Here is a 19,060-nt window from a genome sequence, read left to right as displayed (position 1 = left end):
TCAAAGCACAGTTAATTTTTAAATTGGAAAAAATGGTAGGCTCCCCCCGGGAGGGAAGGAAAACTGGTTTCTCGACTCCAACCCAAAACTTCTGCTAACTCATTACGCGCCAACATCAAATCAAATACAAAACAGAAAATATTTCAGTTTCTGAGTCTCGGCACTTGAAAACTTGTATTGCTGCGTAATGCTCCCAACAACAACCGCGTGGAGAAGGTTTTTAAAAAACAGTTTCTTGTTTTCCTCCGAGCTCTCGCTCTCGAGACCCTCCGTATCGCGCACTTGAATCTGTTACGCAAATGCGCGTAATGCGCATGAATTCGGATGGATAACGCTCGGCGGATATATGTTTTGTATATATAATCGAGATACAGGTATGTAAGAAGGGGGAAAGCGGCAAAGAGGCCTTCAGCAGCCGCGTGGGCCTTGACAACTGCTCAAAGTGAGGAACTTGAGCTGCTGCTGCCAACCAGCAACATCGCCAGCAACATCGGCAACAACCTCGGCGACAACGTCGAGTGCCTTCCAAGTGGACAAAGCAAAGTAAAGTTTACAAAATGTGGCCCATAAACTTGAGTTTAGAAACCGTTTTCAGCGAACAAAACACACCCAATAAATTTCTGGCACCAAAAGTGCATATGAGCACCCACCAAATGGAGTAGATTGCACAGGTAGAAACTCTGACATTTGCAATTAGCTGAGCTGTAAGACTTGGCTTAAAATTCTGAAAAAGGTCGTTTACCTGTCATCCTTGTGCTTAAGTAAGTATTAAAATAAATTGTTTGTACTTGTTGCATTTAGCTTTCAATGGAGCAAAGTTATTCCCTTCAATAACCGATTAGCAAGGGCTCTAAAAGTGCTTCTTCATACATCTGGAACATTGCCTTACCCACGGCCAATAAAGTCTCTCGTATTTCCCTTTCCACATTGCCTCCTCTCCACTTGGTGGCCATAAACTGCTCTTTGAATTTAATGATTTTACAGAATGGTTATAAAAACTCATTTATGTGATATTAATGATCCTAATGCACGGCACATAAGCGCAACATGAAAATCCGGCACAAATCTGGACTTTTGATTGCCCCAGGGGCGGAATGCGGAACCGGCTCGATGTGAGATCTCCCCGGGAAGATAGCCCCGAGTTCAATGCTCCGATGCGATCTAAAGCGATCCGATGCGATCCTCGGATTGCCATCAATCGGAGGCCATGTTATGAAATCCATTTCTATTGTCAAGTCGGACCCGATTGACGAATGCACTGAGACAAAAGCCTGTGGCCTGTCGGACAATTAATCGCGCCAGTAAGTACGGCACAAGGCGAGTGCATAAATTCAATTTACGTGCAGCGATCCCCGCTGTCACACAATTTGCAATCAGCCGGGCCAAAGCCAAAGCCAAAGCTGGAAACGCGACGTGTTGGGTAATTTGGAGAATTTATGACAGGCATTATGGCAACACTGGCTCACGCTGATCGCCATTGGTACTACTACGAGTACGTACTGAGTGGCCACGCTTGCCTGTCTGCGTGAAATTCTGAGAGCGGCCGCCCCAAAAGCCCAAACCAGTTCCATTACTGTACACCGTTTTTCCCATTTTCCTCTCCTTTTGCGACTTTTTGTTGTGCTTTTTGATATTTATGCAACGCGCTCGGCTTTTCGATTACTCACGCTCAACTGGCGGCCGCAAGAACAGCGCGCTGGTCGTGAATTTTCCAGCTACCAACTGCCGCGGCTACCAACTCCATAATAAGTCACTGGCAGGGGATCCCAGCAAAAAATTAGAGATGCCAATTATACAAATGGTCAGACGTCCGAATGCGATTCCGAATCCGAATCCGACTTGGTTTATGGGATGAATATCATGTACTCTGGCCAACTCCGACAAGATATCAGAATTTATATTTCAATGCGTCAAAATAAAAACCATCAGCTACTTGAATATGCATACATCTGTTTAATCCCAAAACACATAAAATTATGTTTATGCTTTGGACATCGCATAAACCTGGCTTATAGAGCTAGATACCAACGTCTACAGCCGCAACCGAGTTGGTGGTAAATTGTCAAAACGGTTAGGCGAGTGCTCTTGGCCAGTTTTCCAGTTTGACAGGCCGACAAAGGTGCGGCTTCGCCAGAGGAGCGAGAGAGCGATCGACTCTAGGCCGGATTATGGCAGAAACCCAGCCGAAACAAAAGCGAAAAACGCTTTGGCCGAGCTCAAACTCAAACTCAAATCCCTGACGCTTTTAAATTGGTTTCTTGCCAGCTGCCCGGCTGCCCAAATGTCAAATGCAATTGTCTTGGGTGGATCCGCCAGAGAGGCTTGGGCTTTGGGCGGACTCTGCGAGTCCAACTTTAATTGCAAAACGGGAACGAAGGCCTCGGCTATCCGGCGAAATGCTAAAGTTGAAGGCGGCTGGGTGTGGCGGTGCCGAGTACACACAAAGGGAATTAAGTAGGAGTTCTTTATTCATCTAAGCTCGATCTATGGCTGTGCGTGCAGAGTGTAGAATGCAAATGAGGCACAGCGGAGGACGAGCAGGCATTGCGTATACGAGACGTTGGACGGCACAGCCCCGAGCTCAGGGCCCTCAGCTCAATTCAATTAAGTTGTTCAGGAAATTGGCCACGGCTACGTGTTGGATTTTCCCCACTCTCTGGGACACTGAGATAAAAGCACAAGTGAAACTTTTGTACTTGAAAAACTTCCTTAACCTTTTTTTGAGATATTTTAACGAGTTCAAATGCATATTTTTGTGAAGGATTTCATATAAAATTTGTTTTTTATTCGGTTTGTAATTAATGTATGATTTTTCTCACCCCATTTGCTTGCAGTGTGAAGTTCTTGGCTTTAGCAATGCAAATAAATCATCGTGTCGATGCATTTTGAGCTGGCCTCTGCGAGGCCGAGAAGTACGTGATACCAGCGCACCTTCGTGTCTGCTGCTTGGCCAATTACATATTTGTTTTGGGCCTGGGCCGAGCTGGGTCCAACTTTCTGGCCCTGTTCGTGCACAAGTGCTCCAGTTTCCCGCCGTTTTCTATGTGGTTCTGGGTCTGGGTCTCCTTCCCGCCGCATTACCGTGCGATAATACCGCAATTCATCATTATTTTCTCGTTTTCTCGAACAGCGCGCTTTAGTTTTCCTCCGTAATGAAAGGGTTCCGCTTTTTCGTTCGTTGCCCCGCTTCCCGTGATGTATTGGCAAGTCAAGTAGTAAAAACATCGAATAAAGCAAAACGCTGGCTGGCAGTTAGCTTAGCGGTTCTTCCGCCTAATCTGTACTTGTGATTCCCATTGTGTTGGTCCCATTGCATGCCCCCGGAGGGGCGTGGCAGCGTTCCCAATTAAGCGTTAACTGATTACAATTTTAACGGCGCGCCGAGGCCGCCGGGTAAGATTGCATTGCCCAAGATCCGAGCTCATTAGCCGGGCCTAAATCTATAAGGGAAATTACAGCATTTGGCAGTTGGAAAAATCGAAAGAGTTGCCGTTGCCGTTGCCCGAAATGAAATGCGCGCGGAATGCCATCTAAGCCAGATAAGCGGCCGGGCCAGCAAATCCGCCGAAAAGGAGCCACAAATTTGCAAGCCGCAAATTTAGATCAATAAAGAACACGCAGAGTGCAGGCCCAGCCCAAAAAAGGAGCTCCGAACAATGGCCGAAAACAACTGCTGCCTGCTGACCTCAACTCCCCGGGAGAGTGTGGGTGTGAGTGTACTGTTCTGTGTGTTTGTGTGTTAGCCAGTCCAGCCTCCACTCTGTGTGTGTGTGTTGGGCCATTATGGCGCCTAACGTACGAACGGCGAGTGGCGTAGCCTGGTCTCTCTGACATTCAGAATGATTGCATCACGAAGTACAAATTTAAACAGCGATTACCCCAGCTCCGCCCCCGCAACTTGGGCCGCGGATGCTGTCCATTCTTTGTCAGTACACTGGAAAATAAAATAGATAATATAGCTTTCAAGAAATCTTTACCAAAAATATATGACACTGAGAAATCAAAACTCAAGTTGTAGAATCTTTTTAAGTAAGAACTATATCAACACCTTGAGATTATTTAAGAATTTAAATTATATTTATTTATTTTTATATTTACTTTATGTTTACCTAGTACTAAACGAAATTTCTCAGCCAAATAAGAAAAGTAAGTTAACCCATTTAACTCATCATCAAATCACTTACTGTCTTAAAGATATGTATATATGGCTAACTCCAAAATATGCTTACAAACAAATTTTAAATAATAATATAATTAAAGAATAATTTCTTCAAGTGCATGGAGAATTGTAAAGAATGAACGGGGAGTTGGTGGGCTGGTAATTTCTATAAACGCTGCTAAATGCACAAGCTGCGCAGAAAAAGGAAGGGAAAGCGAGCTATGGAAAGAATGCCGACTATGATTAAGCCGAACGAAAATTATAAGTTTCCTTTATGTCGCTTTAATTGATGCGGCTCCGGATGCCGAGATAAAAACCTCTTTGCTCGGCTCGTTAGCAACATGTTGCCAGATACACACCACTCGGGCTGAGATGCAAATTGCATGTACAAATATTGTGATGGCCCAGGCGGCGGCTCTATGATTTATTCGCCATAATTTTATGCAAATCGGACGGCCAACGTGTAATTTAATGCGATTTCGTTGTAAGTACGGCCAACGGACCGCACTCACTCCTCATTTGCCACCTCCGATCTGATCTGTCGCCAAGCCATCTGCATCCATATCCATCCCACCCCCATTGATGCAGTCGTCACGCAATTAAAAGACAGTGGCAGGGATACAGAGGGGGTTTCTAGTAACACCACGTGGCAAATCAAATGTGACTCATGTCAGTTAATAATAGTATATTCATCAATATTCATCATTCATGCCCCCTTTGAGCGTCCGCCTCTGACCGAAACCAAAGTCAGCAGCAAGTTGCACTTGCGGTCGCTGCACCAGCAACATGTTGCCACTAATTGAGGCAGCACTCCGGTGACAACTTGCAATATTTCCATTTCCATGCGGTTTCTGCCGCCAGCTGCGGTCGCGCGGTGCGGGGGTGTCTGGGTAATTGACCAACTAATTGATGCAAATTGGGCAGAACTGTTTCGGAGATAGGAGCGATTACCGAGGCGTGAAGATCAGATGGAAATTGAAACTGCCTCTGGTTATTCGCAGCAAGAAAAATTTATTTTCTTACAATAGTTATATTACCAACTATTATATTTTTAAGTCAGATTAAAAGCAATAAAATAATATGGTGTCTAAATAATGTAATTAACATAATTCTTTAATTAAATACAGTAGACTCTGTGACACAATTTTTTCAGTTTTCAGAATCAGAATTTATTAAAATCAAAAGAAGTCAAGGAAAAATAAACATTCCACATTAAGAACTCTAATTTGAGATTCAGATTATATTAATTCAATTTAAATTAGCCATAAATTATTGATAAAAGGTTTTTCTCCTTAGCTTACAACTGGTATCCCCCTGAGAAGTTGAAGCTTTTTGAATCCAGTTTTTCTACCGCTTGCATCGATCCCGTTTATATGTATTAATATTGCCTTATCGACCCCCGACTTCCTTAAGAGTTTTTTTTATAAGCAGCTTAGCTTTGCTGTTTATTGTGTTGTTTGTTTGTTCCTTAACAGTCTGAAGCACTTCCCCTCGGAAAGCGTTGACAGTTGGAAGTGGCTCTCGAAACGATCCGGAAAAGTGCCTCCGAATGCAGCTGGCTGCTCCCTACGGAAACTGACGGATCGGAGCGGTAAGGGAGATACCGCCAAAACCCCAGTCTCGGCTCTGGCAATAGTCTTTGTTTGATCGGGCAAAGCACTCGAAGTCATATCAGCCAGAGTAAACAAACGCGGGGAAGTGAGCGGAGTGAGCTATATACTCGGGAAAAAATTGTGGAAATATAAAAATATCACGTGGTTTTAATTTAACGAAACAAGTTCTCGCAGAAACTGAATTGTTTTTAAAGAATACAGCATATTTGTTCTGGGTGTACCAAAACAAGCCAACCCAAGCCCACCTGGTTCACTGCAATTAACCCTCATGCCCAGGGGCTCCGCTCTCTTATCGATTGCATTCTATGCACCCACACCCCACCTCGTATTCATCGTATTCATATCAGCGATGCACTCCCGTATGCCCCAGTTCCAGGGGGGCGGCGGACGGGCGTGGCATCGCACTCTAATTGGAGTAAATTATGTTTACACATTCGGCCGTCTCCGCCTGCAATTGGGTCACCGCAAACCAGATTGGGGAGGAGGCCAAGTGCTGATATGAAAGGCATTCCGTGTTGGGGCTGCTTTTCTGGTTCGGAGTTCGGGTTTACATAATTAAGAATGCAGGGAAACCGATGCTGGGGAAGCGTGTGGGGTCTTATCTGGGGAATACGTAATTAGTTCTCGCGGGTCTCGGGTTTTCGAAATGGAAAAGTTATCTAATGGCGGCAGGAAATGCAAGCAGGAGCTATGAGTCGCTGCCGATTCCCAGATAGAGCATCTCAACAGGTTTCTCTCGCCCCATGTCGTGAGCTTATGAGTCACAGCGATGAAAATTACAGGCATAGGTACAGGTGCAGCCCACACGCGGATGGAGGGCTAACATACCGGGGTCGGAAAAATCAGCTGAAGCACCCTCGTCATAACTAAACTCTCAGTATGTTATTCCTTCTATTATTGCAATGTTGGATTTTCCCGGGAGAGCTAAAGCTGCGCTCAATGTGCGTTCATTATCAACTGGTTCCCCAGAACATAGCGGCGGCGACTTCTGGAACAGGTTATCTCGACAGCAGCTCCAGCTGTGGGTTCTCACCCGCGCTGCGCTGCTCTGCTGCTCACGATCGGTTTCACAACGATCAGTGTTTTAGCACAGCTGAATACGAGCTGATCGGCGGCTCGGACGAATAAATTAAATCGAATTAAATAATCCCTCAAGGAACAGTAGATAAGAAAGATGGCGAACAAAGCCAGTAAGTTGGGGACAGTGAGTAAGGCGGGGCGACAATTCTTAACTCTCGGCACTTTCGCTTTCCTTCCAGTTGTCTTTATCCTCCTAGCGGCGTCCCAGCTCCTGGCAGCCCAAACCTACGACTGGAATGAGAACCAAAATCAGCACCAAAATCCGTTCCAAAATCCGTACCCAAATCAATACCAAAATCGGGCATCGCAGCTGCAGGGACAACAGCAGTACCCTTCGGGCCAACACCACTTCAACCAGCAGGACGTACAGATCGGTCCAAGATCCGGGGTCGGACAGGATACGCAAAAGCCAATTAGGGATCCCCAGATAGATGTGGTAGAAATGGGTAGGGCGCCGGCGCCTGCCCCCGTGGCCGCCACCCGCCCTCCGGCCACCACCAACTACATGGACCGCTTTAGCTCAAAGCTCTTCCAGAAGATCGCTACAGGAGGCGCGCGACGTAACATGGTCTACTCCCCTATCTCCGTGCACGCTATGATGTGCCTTATCGCCGGAGCGTCGGAGGGCAAAACCTTGTTGGAGCTGCAGGAAGTCGGGGAGTTCAGTGACAAGATGGCCGCGGCCGTGGACTTTAAGGATCTGATCGACTACAAGAAGGGTCTGGGAAATGCCGAGCTGACCATGGCCACCAAGGTCTATTACAACCGTCAGCTAGGCGGTATTAATCCGAGCTTCACCCCATACTCTGAGTTCTACTTCCGAGCCGGCATTCAGCCAGTGGACATGAACCAGGGCAAGGACTCCGCCGACCAGATTAATGCATGGGTCAAGGACCAAACACGGGGCAAGATCCAAAACTTGATCTCATCCTCAGACCTGGACTCCCAGACGCAGGCCCTGCTGGTGAACGCCATCTACTTCAGGGGTCTCTGGGAGAACGAATTCGCCACAATGGATACTCTGTCCCACCAGTTCCAGCACTCCGATGGCAGCTCCTCCAACGTGGCCATGATGTACAACGAAGGTCCTTATGGCCTGGCCGACATTCCCCAGCTGGATGCCTCCGTTCTGGAGCTGGCCTACAAAAACAGTGGCACCAGCATGTTCATTCTACTGCCCAAGCAGCGCAATGGCCTGGCGTACCTTGAGAGCCAGCTGGCCAGGCGCGAGTTCGATCTTAACAAGATTGCCTCCCGTGTGCAAAACCAGACCGTCACCGTGCGAATCCCCAAGTTCCAATTCGAGTTCGAGCAGGACATGACTGTTCCCCTGAAGGAGCTTGGCGTCCGGCAGATGTTCACGCCCCAGGCCCAGATTGTCAAAATGCTGGACAGGAAGGTGCAAGTGGAGAAGATCCTACAGAAGGCCTTTATCGATGTGAACGAGGCGGGAACCGAGGCCGCGGCAACAACATGTAAGTTCTCATTGCCTATTCCAACTCCAAGGGCCAGTTAACAGCCCCTCCTTCCATCTTCCCCACAGTTGCCAAGTTCGTACCCCTGTCGCTGCCTCAGAAGACCCCGGAGTTCACAGCCGACCATCCGTTTGTCTTCGCCATCCGCACCGCCAGCTCTGTGCTGTTTATGGGTCGGGTAGAGCACCCAACACTGATGGCCCCGGGCACCGACGCACTCAGCAAGGCCACCCTCAGCCCCATGTACAACAAGAGCAAGTGAGTCTCCGAATCTCCGGAGAGAGTGGAGTCACAGTAGCTGCATTTTTTAAAGAGCAAAAAAGAAAAACAAAACAATAAAGTCAACACACGTATTTATGGAAAATTGCACTCTCGATAACCTTGCGCCGCCGCGTTGATAAGGCCGATGCGACCTCCTATTCCGCCTTAGAATCGGATTCCTATTCCGTTTAAGATTCAGATTCCGATACCGCCCAGCAGTGCCTTTTCCCAGCCGAGTGCGATTCTGTATTCCCAACGGATGGTTTTTGCCCGCTCGCCGCTGTAAGTTGGCAAACCAGTTTGGGAGCCACAGTCACAGTCACATCAACAGCCACAGCTCCGGCTACGGCAGTAAATCAAAGGCGGATTTCTCAATCATTTTTCAAAATGAGCAAAACTTCCTCATGCGCACTAGATCAGTATTCGGTGTCAAGAATGGAAAAGCGGAGAGTGCCGTGGAGGAGCCACTGGGGGCGGGAGCAGGGCGACAGGGAACTGCAAGGCAACGAGATGAGTAATTGAAATACCCGCTGAAAGCTGGGCATAATTAATAGCGCCATTCAAGGTTGCCTACACTGGCAAAAAAACAGTGTTGTAAAAACCAATGCCTTTGGTCATCATGAGGTCATATTTTAAAGGAAACCTTAAAGCTTCCCTAAATGTTCTGATTAAATTGCAAAGGTTTTTTTCTCCAATACAAATAGTAGTATCTTAGATCTGTAGTAAAATCCTTGCGATCTTTTCAAAAATACAATATGCCGAAATTAAAATATTATATAACTATATGTTAAGTACAAAAAAATTTAAAAAAAAACTTTCATTTATTGATATGTTTTCTCTGTAACATTATTACAGCCATAAAAAATTGTGCTTAGTTTCATAATATTCCAAGAATAAAATTCTAGAATGGACTTTACAAGGAATACTTAAAAATCAGAATTTATTTATGAATATCTTTTCCCTAGAATATGATTTCCTAAAAATTTAAGAACACTTACTTTATTCACAAATATTTTTAATGGCTTGAAAGAAACCATTCAGTCTTTCTTTTATGTTAAATGGAAATGTCCTCATTATTTATAGATACTATAAAATTAATCTCTTAATGTCAGTTCTTGGAAGTGTGGTTCGTCTTAATATTCTATTATTTAAATTGTTTTGCATTAAGTCAAACTTTTAATGATAACCATTTCTTGGAAGTTTTTTTGATCCCATTAAAATATATTTTTCAAGATTACCGTTGTGATTTCTTGCAAGCTAGGAAATATTTTCAGTGTGGCAAAATTGAATGAGAGAGAGAGGGAGAATTTGAACTTGACTTGAACAGAATAAATTCTCGCGCTATTTTCTCGCTCACCCTCTCTCTCTCTCTTTTAATCCATCTCTCAGAGAACTTTGCAAATCTCCGCGGCTTATGGCCGCGTAGCTCCCTAATCAATGACCTCAATGTCTCAATATATTTAAAATTTCCATGAATGAACGCGTAGCTTGGTTGTGTGTAAGCTGGATCTCTGGCGTTAGTCGAAGTTCGGAATTCCCAGAAACGAGAACATGACCTGGAGACTACTTCCCGCCCTGCTCGTGGCTCTGGCCTTAGCTCCGTCGCTGCCAGTCGACGCCCGGTTCTCGGCCAGCTCGAACCACCGATTCGGTCTGCGCCTCATCACCAAGCTGGGATTGGATCAGCAAGATGCCAATGTGGTCGTCTCTCCCTTGATAGTCCAGACACCTCTGGGCCTGCTCTACGCGGGCAGCACTCCGGGTCCTGCAAGGGAGGAGCTCCGTCAGGCCCTGGAGCTGCAGTACGCCGGCAGCCCAGCTGAAGCAATCCAAGACATCCAGAATATGCTGACCCACCTCAAGCAGTCCGCGGCTGTCGGGTGTCGGTTGCGGTTGCTCAGCGACTTTTACACCCAGCAGCGCTTCACCTTCAGCTTCCGCGACGAGTTCGAGGCCCAAGCCTCTCGCCTCGGAGTCGGTTGCCATCGCCTGGCCTGGGAGAGTGCCTCAAAGGCGGCCCAAGACATCAACTACGAGTATCTTAGCCGCAGCAACTTTAGCCTAGGGGAGCTGGTCAGTGAATCGCAGCTAGAGTCTCTGTCCGAGCACGGCACTCCCTTCTTACACGTCTCGGCGCTGACATTCCGTGCTCCCTGGGCGCAGGCCTTTGATCCGGCGGAGACGCAGAGCATCAATTTCTTCGCATTGGGCAACCGGCCCAGGCTAGTGGATGCCATGTTCGGTATTCATCGCTATAAGTACGCAGAAGTACAGGCCCTAGATGCCCAGCTGATCGAGGTGCCGTTTGCCACAGCCGATCTGCGGTTGCTTGTCATCTTCCCGAATCGCGCCGACGGATTGGCCCATCTGGAGAGGAAGTTGGCACAGTCCGACTTGCAGCAGCTGAGGGAGCAGTTAGAGGAGCGGAAGGTGGCCCTTACCCTGCCCAAGTTTAGGGTCCTGGTTCACTCCCAGCTAACGGCAGTGCTAAAGGAGGTGAGTACCATCAGAGGGTGCTAGTTAATCTTAGAAGTTGTTACAAAAAACCACTCAATGGGAGTATATAGAGTAGAAGAGCAAATCAAAGTTAAGTTTCCCTATACAAATCTCTTAATCAAGAAGTAATTTCCCATTAATGACACTGAAACTGACTCTATTGTGCCGCAATCCCTCTTCCAGGTGGGCCTGGCCAAGCTCTTCACCTCGGAGATCCAGCTGAGTGAGGTATTTAGCTCTCTCCTGTCCAGCTCGGCTCCCCCCTTGGGAGCGGTGGTGCAGAGCAGCCTGCTTCAGATCCAGGAGGAAGGCGGCAGCGCCGGCGATCCATTCTGTAAGTGATGTAGGCTTAGTGAGGCTCAGAGGCCATGTAACCCCAACCCGCTCTTATTGTTCCCGCAGCCTTTGGGGATCTGTTTCGACGAGCCCTGCCCCTGGTCATCAATCACCCGTTCTTCTACGCCATCGGCAATGACAAGACCCTGCTGCTGGCCGGCCACATCGTGGACATCTGAGTTACTTAATATTCGATTCCAATGCTAGCTCTTGCCGGGGTTATCGCCTTATCAGGCCCTCTCCAATCGCTCAAAATAAACAGATTCACCAGCGGCAAGCCAAAGGTGACAAATGATTTGTAAACACACATACACACGAAGCTGTCTGTTTTCGGGGCCGAGAGTTGCGTCGTCCGAATGCGACCTGGAGCAGCCTCCAGAGCCACTCGGCGGCCGCCTCGATTTCAGTTCACATTCCGACGAGCTCGGAGAAGTCCCAAGTGCTGCGAATCAAGCGGACCAGGAGACGCCCATCGGCTATTTACGCGACGACCATGGCTGTCATCATCAGCTGCCTATTACGTAAGCCCCAATTAGCGATCTGGTTCGTGCACAGTGAGAAAGTCTACTGAAATTTAGAGCGATTTCCTCCAACTTGAGGCAACACAATCGAAATCATATGTTTGAGTGAAGCAAAGACCTCCGAAAATCTAATTTATTCAGATCTTTTCGGCGAGTTAAGTGATTTGGTTTAATCTGGAATTCTAAGCTAGATCTATTTATTTTATACCTGGAGGTGCGATTTCCGCAGTTTAACGGAATGTGAGATAATTTTTCTCTGTGTGTACTCTCCAGGGGGCGGAGCTTGCGAATGAATTGCTTCTAATGCCGGGTTCTGACTCTATTCCTTCAGTACTCCTGGCGACAGTGTCGCAGGCCAAAACCACCGGCTATGACGCCGCCGTCGACCGCAATTTGCTGGCCGCCGACCTCTACAACGCCGTAGCTGCCGACCGTCTAAACGAGAACCTGGTCATCTCGCCGGCCACGATCCAGAGCTCCATGGCACTGGCTTTCGTGGGGGCCAAGGGTCAGACCGCCTCAGAGCTGCAGCAGGGCCTGCGTCTGGGGCCCGGGGACGCGGACGCCGTTAGCCAGCGTAGTGGCAGCCACCAGCAGTCCCTGACCCGTGACAACAACTTCCGCCTGGCCAACAACATCTACATTAACGAGAACCTGGAGTTCAAGGGCTCCTTCCGCGACGTGGCCCAGCGCCAGTTCGACTCGAACATCGATAAGTTAGACTTCCATCCGCCGTACAACAAGCGCACGGCGGACGCCATCAATCGAGCGGTAGCCACCAAGACCAATGGCAAAATCACAGATATCCTGCGCTCTGAGCTGCTTAACGATCGCACCGAGGGCGTGATCGTCAACGGAGTCTCATACTCTGCAGCCTGGCAGAAGGCCTTCCGTCTGGACAAGACTGAGAAGCGTTCCTTCCGCACTGGCAACGGGCAGTCCGTGAAGGTGGACACCATGTGGACTCTGCAAAACTTCAACTACGCCGAAGTTCGTTCCCTGGACGCCAAGGTCGTGGAGCTGCCCTACCAGAACGCCGACTTCTCCATGCTCCTGCTGTTGCCGAACCGCAAGGATGGACTCAGGTCCCTGCAGCAGTCCCTGGCGGGCAAGAATCTCTTGGCCGAGATCGGGGGCATGAGCCAGCAGAAGGTGGAGGTGCTGCTGCCCAAGTTTAGCGTGACCTTCGGCGTGGGATTGGAGGGTGCCTTTAAGCAGGTGGGTGATATATGTTTTTCTTTGCGGTTTCTACTACCACTAAAATATATTAAATGTCAACTTGCTGATGTTGTTTTCAGGGTAATTTGACAATCTTTTTTTATATTAATTCTTAATGATTTATACCAAATAATTGTTGTGTCATTAATTGCATTTTTTATTCAATAGTTGGGCGTCCACACAATGTTCTCGAGAGATGGCGACTTTGGCAACATGTACCGAATGTTCGTTAGCCATTTCATCAACGCTGTGGAGCACAAGGCCAACGTGGAGGTGACAGAGGCTGGTGTGGAACAGCCCCTGGAAACTGGAGGTAAGATTGCACCGTAAATTAACCGCCTTAGGCTTTAACATAATTGTTAACTGAATTATCTTTTGTTTTTTGTTTTTCAACCAGTGCTAAAGGGTCTCTTCTCGCGATCCAAGAAGTTCGAGGCGGACCATCCTTTTGTGTTTGCCATCAAGTACAAGGACTCGATCGTTTTCATTGGACACATTGCCAACTACGCCTATGTCTAGACTCCAAAGACATTAGCCAAAGTGCTAATTCTTCTGTCAACTCGATGTTTAAAACAGTGAAATATCAATAAATTTCAGGCATATAAAAAATAATTTAATTTATGGTTCCATCTGACACTTAACGAGTTTTAAGAGTCTCGTGGATTTCGGGACTGGCTCTCACCTTTCTAACTCCACGGGCGCTTGATTTGGGTTATCCATGTCGGCGGGACGGCGGTCTTAGATTTATCCTTGTATGTATCCTTATCGGTGGTTTTGTATCAACCTTTGTTTTTCGCTTGATTTGCATTCACGGGGTTTGGTTTTCACTGGTGACACTTGGGGGCGGAGGGACCGCTGCTGCCTTCTGGCATCACACTCATTTATTTATTATCTTATTCTGCGGTTTCTCGGCCGGTTGTTTCCTTTAATCGCGCGCATAAATCAACAAAAGCCGAACCAACAACTGACAACAATTTGAGCTTAGGCGTTTTCAATATTGCTTGGCGCGCTCGCCGAATAATCCGCGGAGGGCCTGTGCCGGCCGCTGGCTGCCTGAAACTGGTTCGCGATCCGAATTAGCGAATTAGCTTTGCCTTTTTCTGCGCACGGCCTAATTGTATTTATGCATGGCTCTGGGGACATTTCGGCAGGGTAGCCAGGGTGGGGTTTCAGTGGCAGCTCGCTTTGAAATCACCGTTGCACATTCACCGACACCAACACACACGCACGTCTGCTCCACCGATTCCCGACTTCCGACTCCTGAATCCCGATCCTCGGCACTTGATAAGCGAAAATGCGCAAAATGCGGGGGCAGTTGCCGTTCCTTTCCGTTTGTTCCGTAACGTTTAAAAACCGTTCGCGCATGCGCGCAGCCTGGTCTCGATCAGGCGTCCGAGGTGATCAACAGACTGAAAGCGACTGCTGGCGCGCGGCCCCAACGACTCCGCACGCCGAACTCCGCCACAGTGCTGCCACTTAAGCAATTTAGTGGCTAGATCTAGTACCTTAAAAAAAAAAACAACTTTTTTTTAAATGCCATTAGACCCGAACCTAGAACACTTAAGTTTAATTTTTTAGTAATTTTATTTCAAAGTTATATTTTATTTATTTTGTAGAATTCTTGTTTTTTGTACTTTATTTGATTTTCAATTTTCAATAAAAAGCGTTTCCCACACTTTTGGTTTGTATTGGGATTCGATTTAAATTTTTAGCCAAATGTTTATGAATTCAGGTTGCATGATTTAAGTTCTATTAATTGATTCCCATGGATGGCACTAATAGGCACAGAGTTTTTTTTTATATAAGAAAAGGTGGTTTACCAAATTAAAAAAAATTTCCATTTGTTAAAAAATATAACATTTATGAATAAAACATTATTTTAGTTGAAAATAAATAGTTTGTAGCAATTTCTAAAAAATGGTTTATCCAGCAATTTTTGCTTGCGAGTTTCTGACAGCACTGACTTCACCACCGTTGCTGTCTCTCTCGCTTGGCAGTGCTCTCTGTGCAAATACTGGTGGGGCGAGATAATATTGGGAACAGATTGGGGAACCTGGGAACAGTTCCAGGTGCGCTCCCTCCCGAAACTTCGGGGCTGCACTGCGTCCCTTTGTTAGAACTGCTCGCCTTTGCCCCCGCGACAAGTTTTCTACGTTTCTTTTGTTGCTGCGCTTCGCGAGCGGAATTCTAAAGAGGCAAAAAGACATCCAGCGAGGGGCACTTGCAGCAGGTGCACGCTGCCCAGTGGCCCAGCACAAGGCGCAGGCGCTTTTGGAACAAATGCCACAAGTGCAGTGCAAACGAGTTTCCCGCAAGCTGACAGTTCATTTAGCTAATCCCGGGATCCGGGATCAGGGAGTACTGCCTTATTATGGTTCTACTATCTGTTTTTCTCCTTTGCCTTTATTTTTGCAAGCCATTGGGCCAAGTCAAGGGGGCTTTGTTGTAATTATATGTATTAAAAATTTATAGAAATTCACAACATTAAAAAGAAAATATTGTTTGCACATTTTATTGATAGTTGTTTGGAGACCAAACAAAATGGGGATTGTTTCTTTTTTTTGTTAGGCAAAATAATTTAACAAATATTTCGGTTAATTTTTATATCAACTGCTATGTACTTTAATAGGAATATCACCGACTTTTATTCCGTGATTTCGATTGAGAAAGGGATTAAGGGGAACTCAAAGGGTTAAAGCGTCCAGTTGTCGATCTCCGCAGTTGCATCGCAGTTGCTTATTTTCCCCAACTCTTTCGCTTAATTTCTGGGTCGCACGTTCTGTTTGTCGTTTTCGAGTTAAATATTGCAATTGACTTCGACAACATTCGGGGTTTTATGTTTCTCGATCCAGTGTTTATTTTTGGCTTTCGAGCAGGGAAATTAAAGTGCCCGCTGACAGACCACCAGGCAACGATTATTATTATGAAATATCTCCGTGTGCTTAACAGGCTTTGTGTGACTTGCATATTCGATGGTTATATATGGGTCCGTAATTGGATTTTCACCTCAAACAATGGATTTGACACGCCTTTCAGTCCGAAAGGGGAACCTCAGCCTGGGGAGCTATTGCTATTGTTACGGCCTGCCGAGACCGGTTGATAGAAAAATGAAGCTCCATTTGGATATATTCCTGGGTATATCACTTTCTGCGCACCTACAGAAGCCTCTAACCGATATCTCTTGCAGCTGCAGTCCTGTTACGCAGAATCTCAGCGGATTGCTTGGACAATTGCCCGCCGGGCTTCAGAGGACGTCCGGTCTGCGCCCTGCAGTACTCTTGCTACCTGGACATGGAATACTGCTCGATGTTGGCCATCAACTGTGCCCGTCATGCCGAGGGCAAGCCCAGTAAGAATCCCTCCGTAGCCGCATAAATACCATTACTATCTAATCTGTCTATACCCTTTAGTGTTCATGTTTCTACACGAAGGCCAGTGTAGCAAGGGCTTGGAGCACCAGCCCTGCAAATCAGTGGATTTCTGATCTCTAGCGGAGGATGTCCGTATTTATTGATTGATGATTGATAATTACAGATTCAAGAGCTTAGTATAAATAAAATGTAGCAGTGCTGATTATATATGCTAAGGCTAAAACTTGACGATGTGGCCAGTGAAGTAAACCGCGTGCTTGTCGCGAATGATGAACACGAACGGGTGGTCGGCCACAAAGGTCTTCGGGTCCAAGGGCAGAGACATGGGCACCCCTGCGGCATCTGTGTGCAGTTGCAAAAATTCAAAAGATTAAGTAAAAGTTACGTTTAGAAATTCCCTTTGAGTCTCCACTTACAACTGGCTCCGGCCGCCTCGCATCCGATCTCGTTCACATCGATGAAGGTCTTGTGCTGCACCTTGGTAATTCGTGTGCCGATGGGCGAGTCCTGGAAAATGTTACTGAAATCGGCGGCATCCGAAAACATGGCGCTGATTCCCATCTACGGAGATTTTAATAAAATATTTAAATATTCCAACTAAGCTAATGGGAATCGAAGCTGAAACAAAAGGTCTCCCTCTAATTTGAGAACCGTAAATTACCCTGCCAAAGATCTTATCATGTCACACGGTGACCCTTTTCCACTCCCCTCTAGCCATACTCACCTTGTGCAGCGTTGGCCTGAGGTCGGTGTCAAACTCAAACTTGAACTTGGGCAGGTAGACCGAGACGCTCTGCCACTGCCAGCGCTCCTCGAGCAGCTTGAAGTCAACGCCCTTTAGCTTCTGCTCCAGAGCCTGCAGGCCGGAGCGCTGGTTGGGCAGGATGAACCACATGGTCAGGTTGATGTTCTCAAAGAACAGCTCGATAGCCTTGGCGTCCAGCTCGGGGTAGTCGGCGTAGTAGTACCAGTTGTCGGCGAACATCGTGGGCACCTGGACAGACTGGCGCTCGCTCAGCCAGAACTCCCGGTCGCGGGTGTCTTCGTCATTGAAGGGCCGGGCCCAGCGGGCCTTGAAGTAGATGGCGTTGACTAGGGCCACGTTGGTGTCCGGCTCCAGGCTGTCCACCACTCGCTCGATCTTGTCCTGCGTCTGCTGCTTAACCCACCGGTTGATCTTGTCAACGGCCTCTGTTTCGCGGCTGAAGTCAAGAGGCTCTACCTCGGAATCGAAGTACTTTTGGGCCACCTCCCGGAAGTGGTCCGACACCTTCAGCTTCTCCCGGGTGTAGACCTTGTTGGCGATCTCCAGCACCGTCTTGGACTTGATGTAGGAGTGCAACAGGTTGTGGTAGCTCTCGGCCAGCCCGTCCTTGCTCTCCTTGGCCGAGGCGTGCAGCGTCTTTTGCAACTCCTGCGCCGTCCTGCCTTCAGCTCCATAGTAGGCCAAACCCAGGGCCAGTTGGATGGACACCGGCGAAATGATCACGTTCTCCTCCTGCCGATCGGTGGCCAGTGTCTGGAACAGCTCTGTGGCGAAGAGGTTGCGCTCCTTGATCGTGTTGCCTTGGCCGCCCGGCCCAGAGATCAGGACCAGCAGTGCCCCCAGAAGTATAACTAGCGGGCGAAAAAAGGGTAGGTTAGTTGGGAGTGGCCCAGGTCCCACCCAGGCTTCCTGGCTCCATAACTTACTGCTCAGCCAGCGGTCCATTGCGCCTGCGTCGTCACCTCGAGACTAAAAGTGAAATGGCCAGCACCTGTCATTTATAGCCGCCGGCCAGCCAGGAATCTCGACAAAGCCACCAAGAACGACGCCGGCCCAGGCAGAGACTAAGGCTGTGACTGAGGCAGAGACCGCGGCAGAGCCTGATGCGCTTTGCATTACAAGCAGCACAAAAGAAAATCCGAGCGAAGGGAAAGGTTGACTTGCCAGACCGAGCCTTTGAATACCCTTATAATGTCACTGAATTGTTAATTTACTCTTAAATACAATCACTTTTCTGTGGTTTTGTTATAATTGGTTGTTAGTTAATCTATCATGTCCCTTTATATTGTAAAATAGTTGTTTGAATTTTAATTTTAAGCACCTTCATATTGAATACTTAGTTGTTATCGAGATTTGCCTGCTCCCTATCAAATTTTAGGATATATAATATTAATTAGTCTAATCAGGTTAATGTTTTTCACAAAACTCCAGTCGCAACGCACACAGATATTTTAATAAGAAGAAAACTGCAGCAGGATGAACGAGGAAAATTCGTTGAAGAACTTTTCTATTTACCTTATTTATTTAGTTATTGTGATCAAAGCGAAATGTCTCTTTGATTTAAAACCACTTTTCATTTTAATTATATCATCATTAGCTAAATTATTGCTTAAACAAAACGGAATTGAGATGCTATATTTTTTAAATAATGTTATATTTCTAAAAATAATACTTAAATAATTTCATACCTATTTATAAATTTAATAATTATTTACAAGCGTAACCAACATCTTGACAAAGCCTTTATATCCATTAAAGAAGAGA

At 47.0% G+C, this 19,060-nt stretch overlaps 6 protein-coding genes across 6 annotated transcripts in view; 4 read left to right on the top strand and 2 right to left on the bottom strand.

Annotated features, from left to right (window-relative positions):
• The window catches only part of pk (prickle), a 62,624-nt gene extending 48,041 nt beyond the window's left edge, over positions 1-14,583 (bottom strand). The window contains exon 1 of the mRNA XM_017176463.2: positions 13,842-14,583. Within this exon, the coding sequence (XP_017031952.1) occupies positions 13,842-13,879 (38 nt within the window). The 5' untranslated portion in view covers positions 13,880-14,583. The remainder of the gene's footprint in view (positions 1-13,841) is intronic.
• On the top strand, positions 6,823-8,691 carry nec (necrotic). The gene is made up of 3 exons (XM_070284627.1): positions 6,823-6,962; positions 7,032-8,327; positions 8,396-8,691. Exons 1-3 carry the CDS (start codon positions 6,947-6,949, stop codon positions 8,587-8,589), a joined length of 1,506 nt encoding a protein of 501 aa, XP_070140728.1. The 5' UTR covers positions 6,823-6,946; the 3' UTR covers positions 8,590-8,691.
• On the top strand, positions 8,781-11,727 carry Spn43Ad (Serpin 43Ad). Its single transcript, XM_017176466.3, has 4 exons — positions 8,781-8,870; positions 10,076-11,084; positions 11,268-11,418; positions 11,487-11,727. The coding sequence occupies exons 2-4, from the start codon at positions 10,140-10,142 to the stop codon at positions 11,597-11,599; spliced, it is 1,209 nt and encodes a 402-aa protein (XP_017031955.1). The 5' UTR covers positions 8,781-8,870; positions 10,076-10,139; the 3' UTR covers positions 11,600-11,727.
• On the top strand, positions 11,801-13,771 carry Spn43Ab (Serpin 43Ab). Its single transcript, XM_041776156.2, has 4 exons — positions 11,801-11,941; positions 12,273-13,159; positions 13,328-13,472; positions 13,557-13,771. The coding sequence occupies exons 1-4, from the start codon at positions 11,914-11,916 to the stop codon at positions 13,676-13,678; spliced, it is 1,182 nt and encodes a 393-aa protein (XP_041632090.2). The 5' UTR covers positions 11,801-11,913; the 3' UTR covers positions 13,679-13,771.
• A 1,588-nt stretch (positions 14,584-16,171) lies between the features above and the next one.
• LOC108081298 (uncharacterized) lies at positions 16,172-16,737 on the top strand. Its single transcript, XM_017176385.3, has 3 exons — positions 16,172-16,294; positions 16,347-16,508; positions 16,570-16,737. The coding sequence occupies exons 1-3, from the start codon at positions 16,174-16,176 to the stop codon at positions 16,641-16,643; spliced, it is 357 nt and encodes a 118-aa protein (XP_017031874.2). The 5' UTR covers positions 16,172-16,173; the 3' UTR covers positions 16,644-16,737.
• A 10-nt stretch (positions 16,738-16,747) lies between these two features.
• Positions 16,748-18,354, bottom strand: Spn43Aa (Serpin 43Aa). The gene is made up of 4 exons (XM_017176384.2): positions 18,223-18,354; positions 17,255-18,147; positions 16,947-17,091; positions 16,748-16,872 (listed from the first exon to the last, which is right to left on the bottom strand). Exons 1-4 carry the CDS (start codon positions 18,239-18,241, stop codon positions 16,748-16,750), a joined length of 1,182 nt encoding a protein of 393 aa, XP_017031873.1. The 5' UTR covers positions 18,242-18,354.
• Between the last annotated feature and the right edge of the window lie 706 nt (positions 18,355-19,060).

The sequence above is a fragment of the Drosophila kikkawai genome, chromosome 2L, assembly GCF_030179895.1.
Source record: "Drosophila kikkawai strain 14028-0561.14 chromosome 2L, DkikHiC1v2, whole genome shotgun sequence".
NCBI lineage: Eukaryota > Metazoa > Arthropoda > Insecta > Diptera > Drosophilidae > Drosophila > Drosophila kikkawai.
The sequence above is the reverse complement of the archived record's forward strand: the minus strand, read 5'-3'. Positions and strand labels throughout refer to the sequence as shown.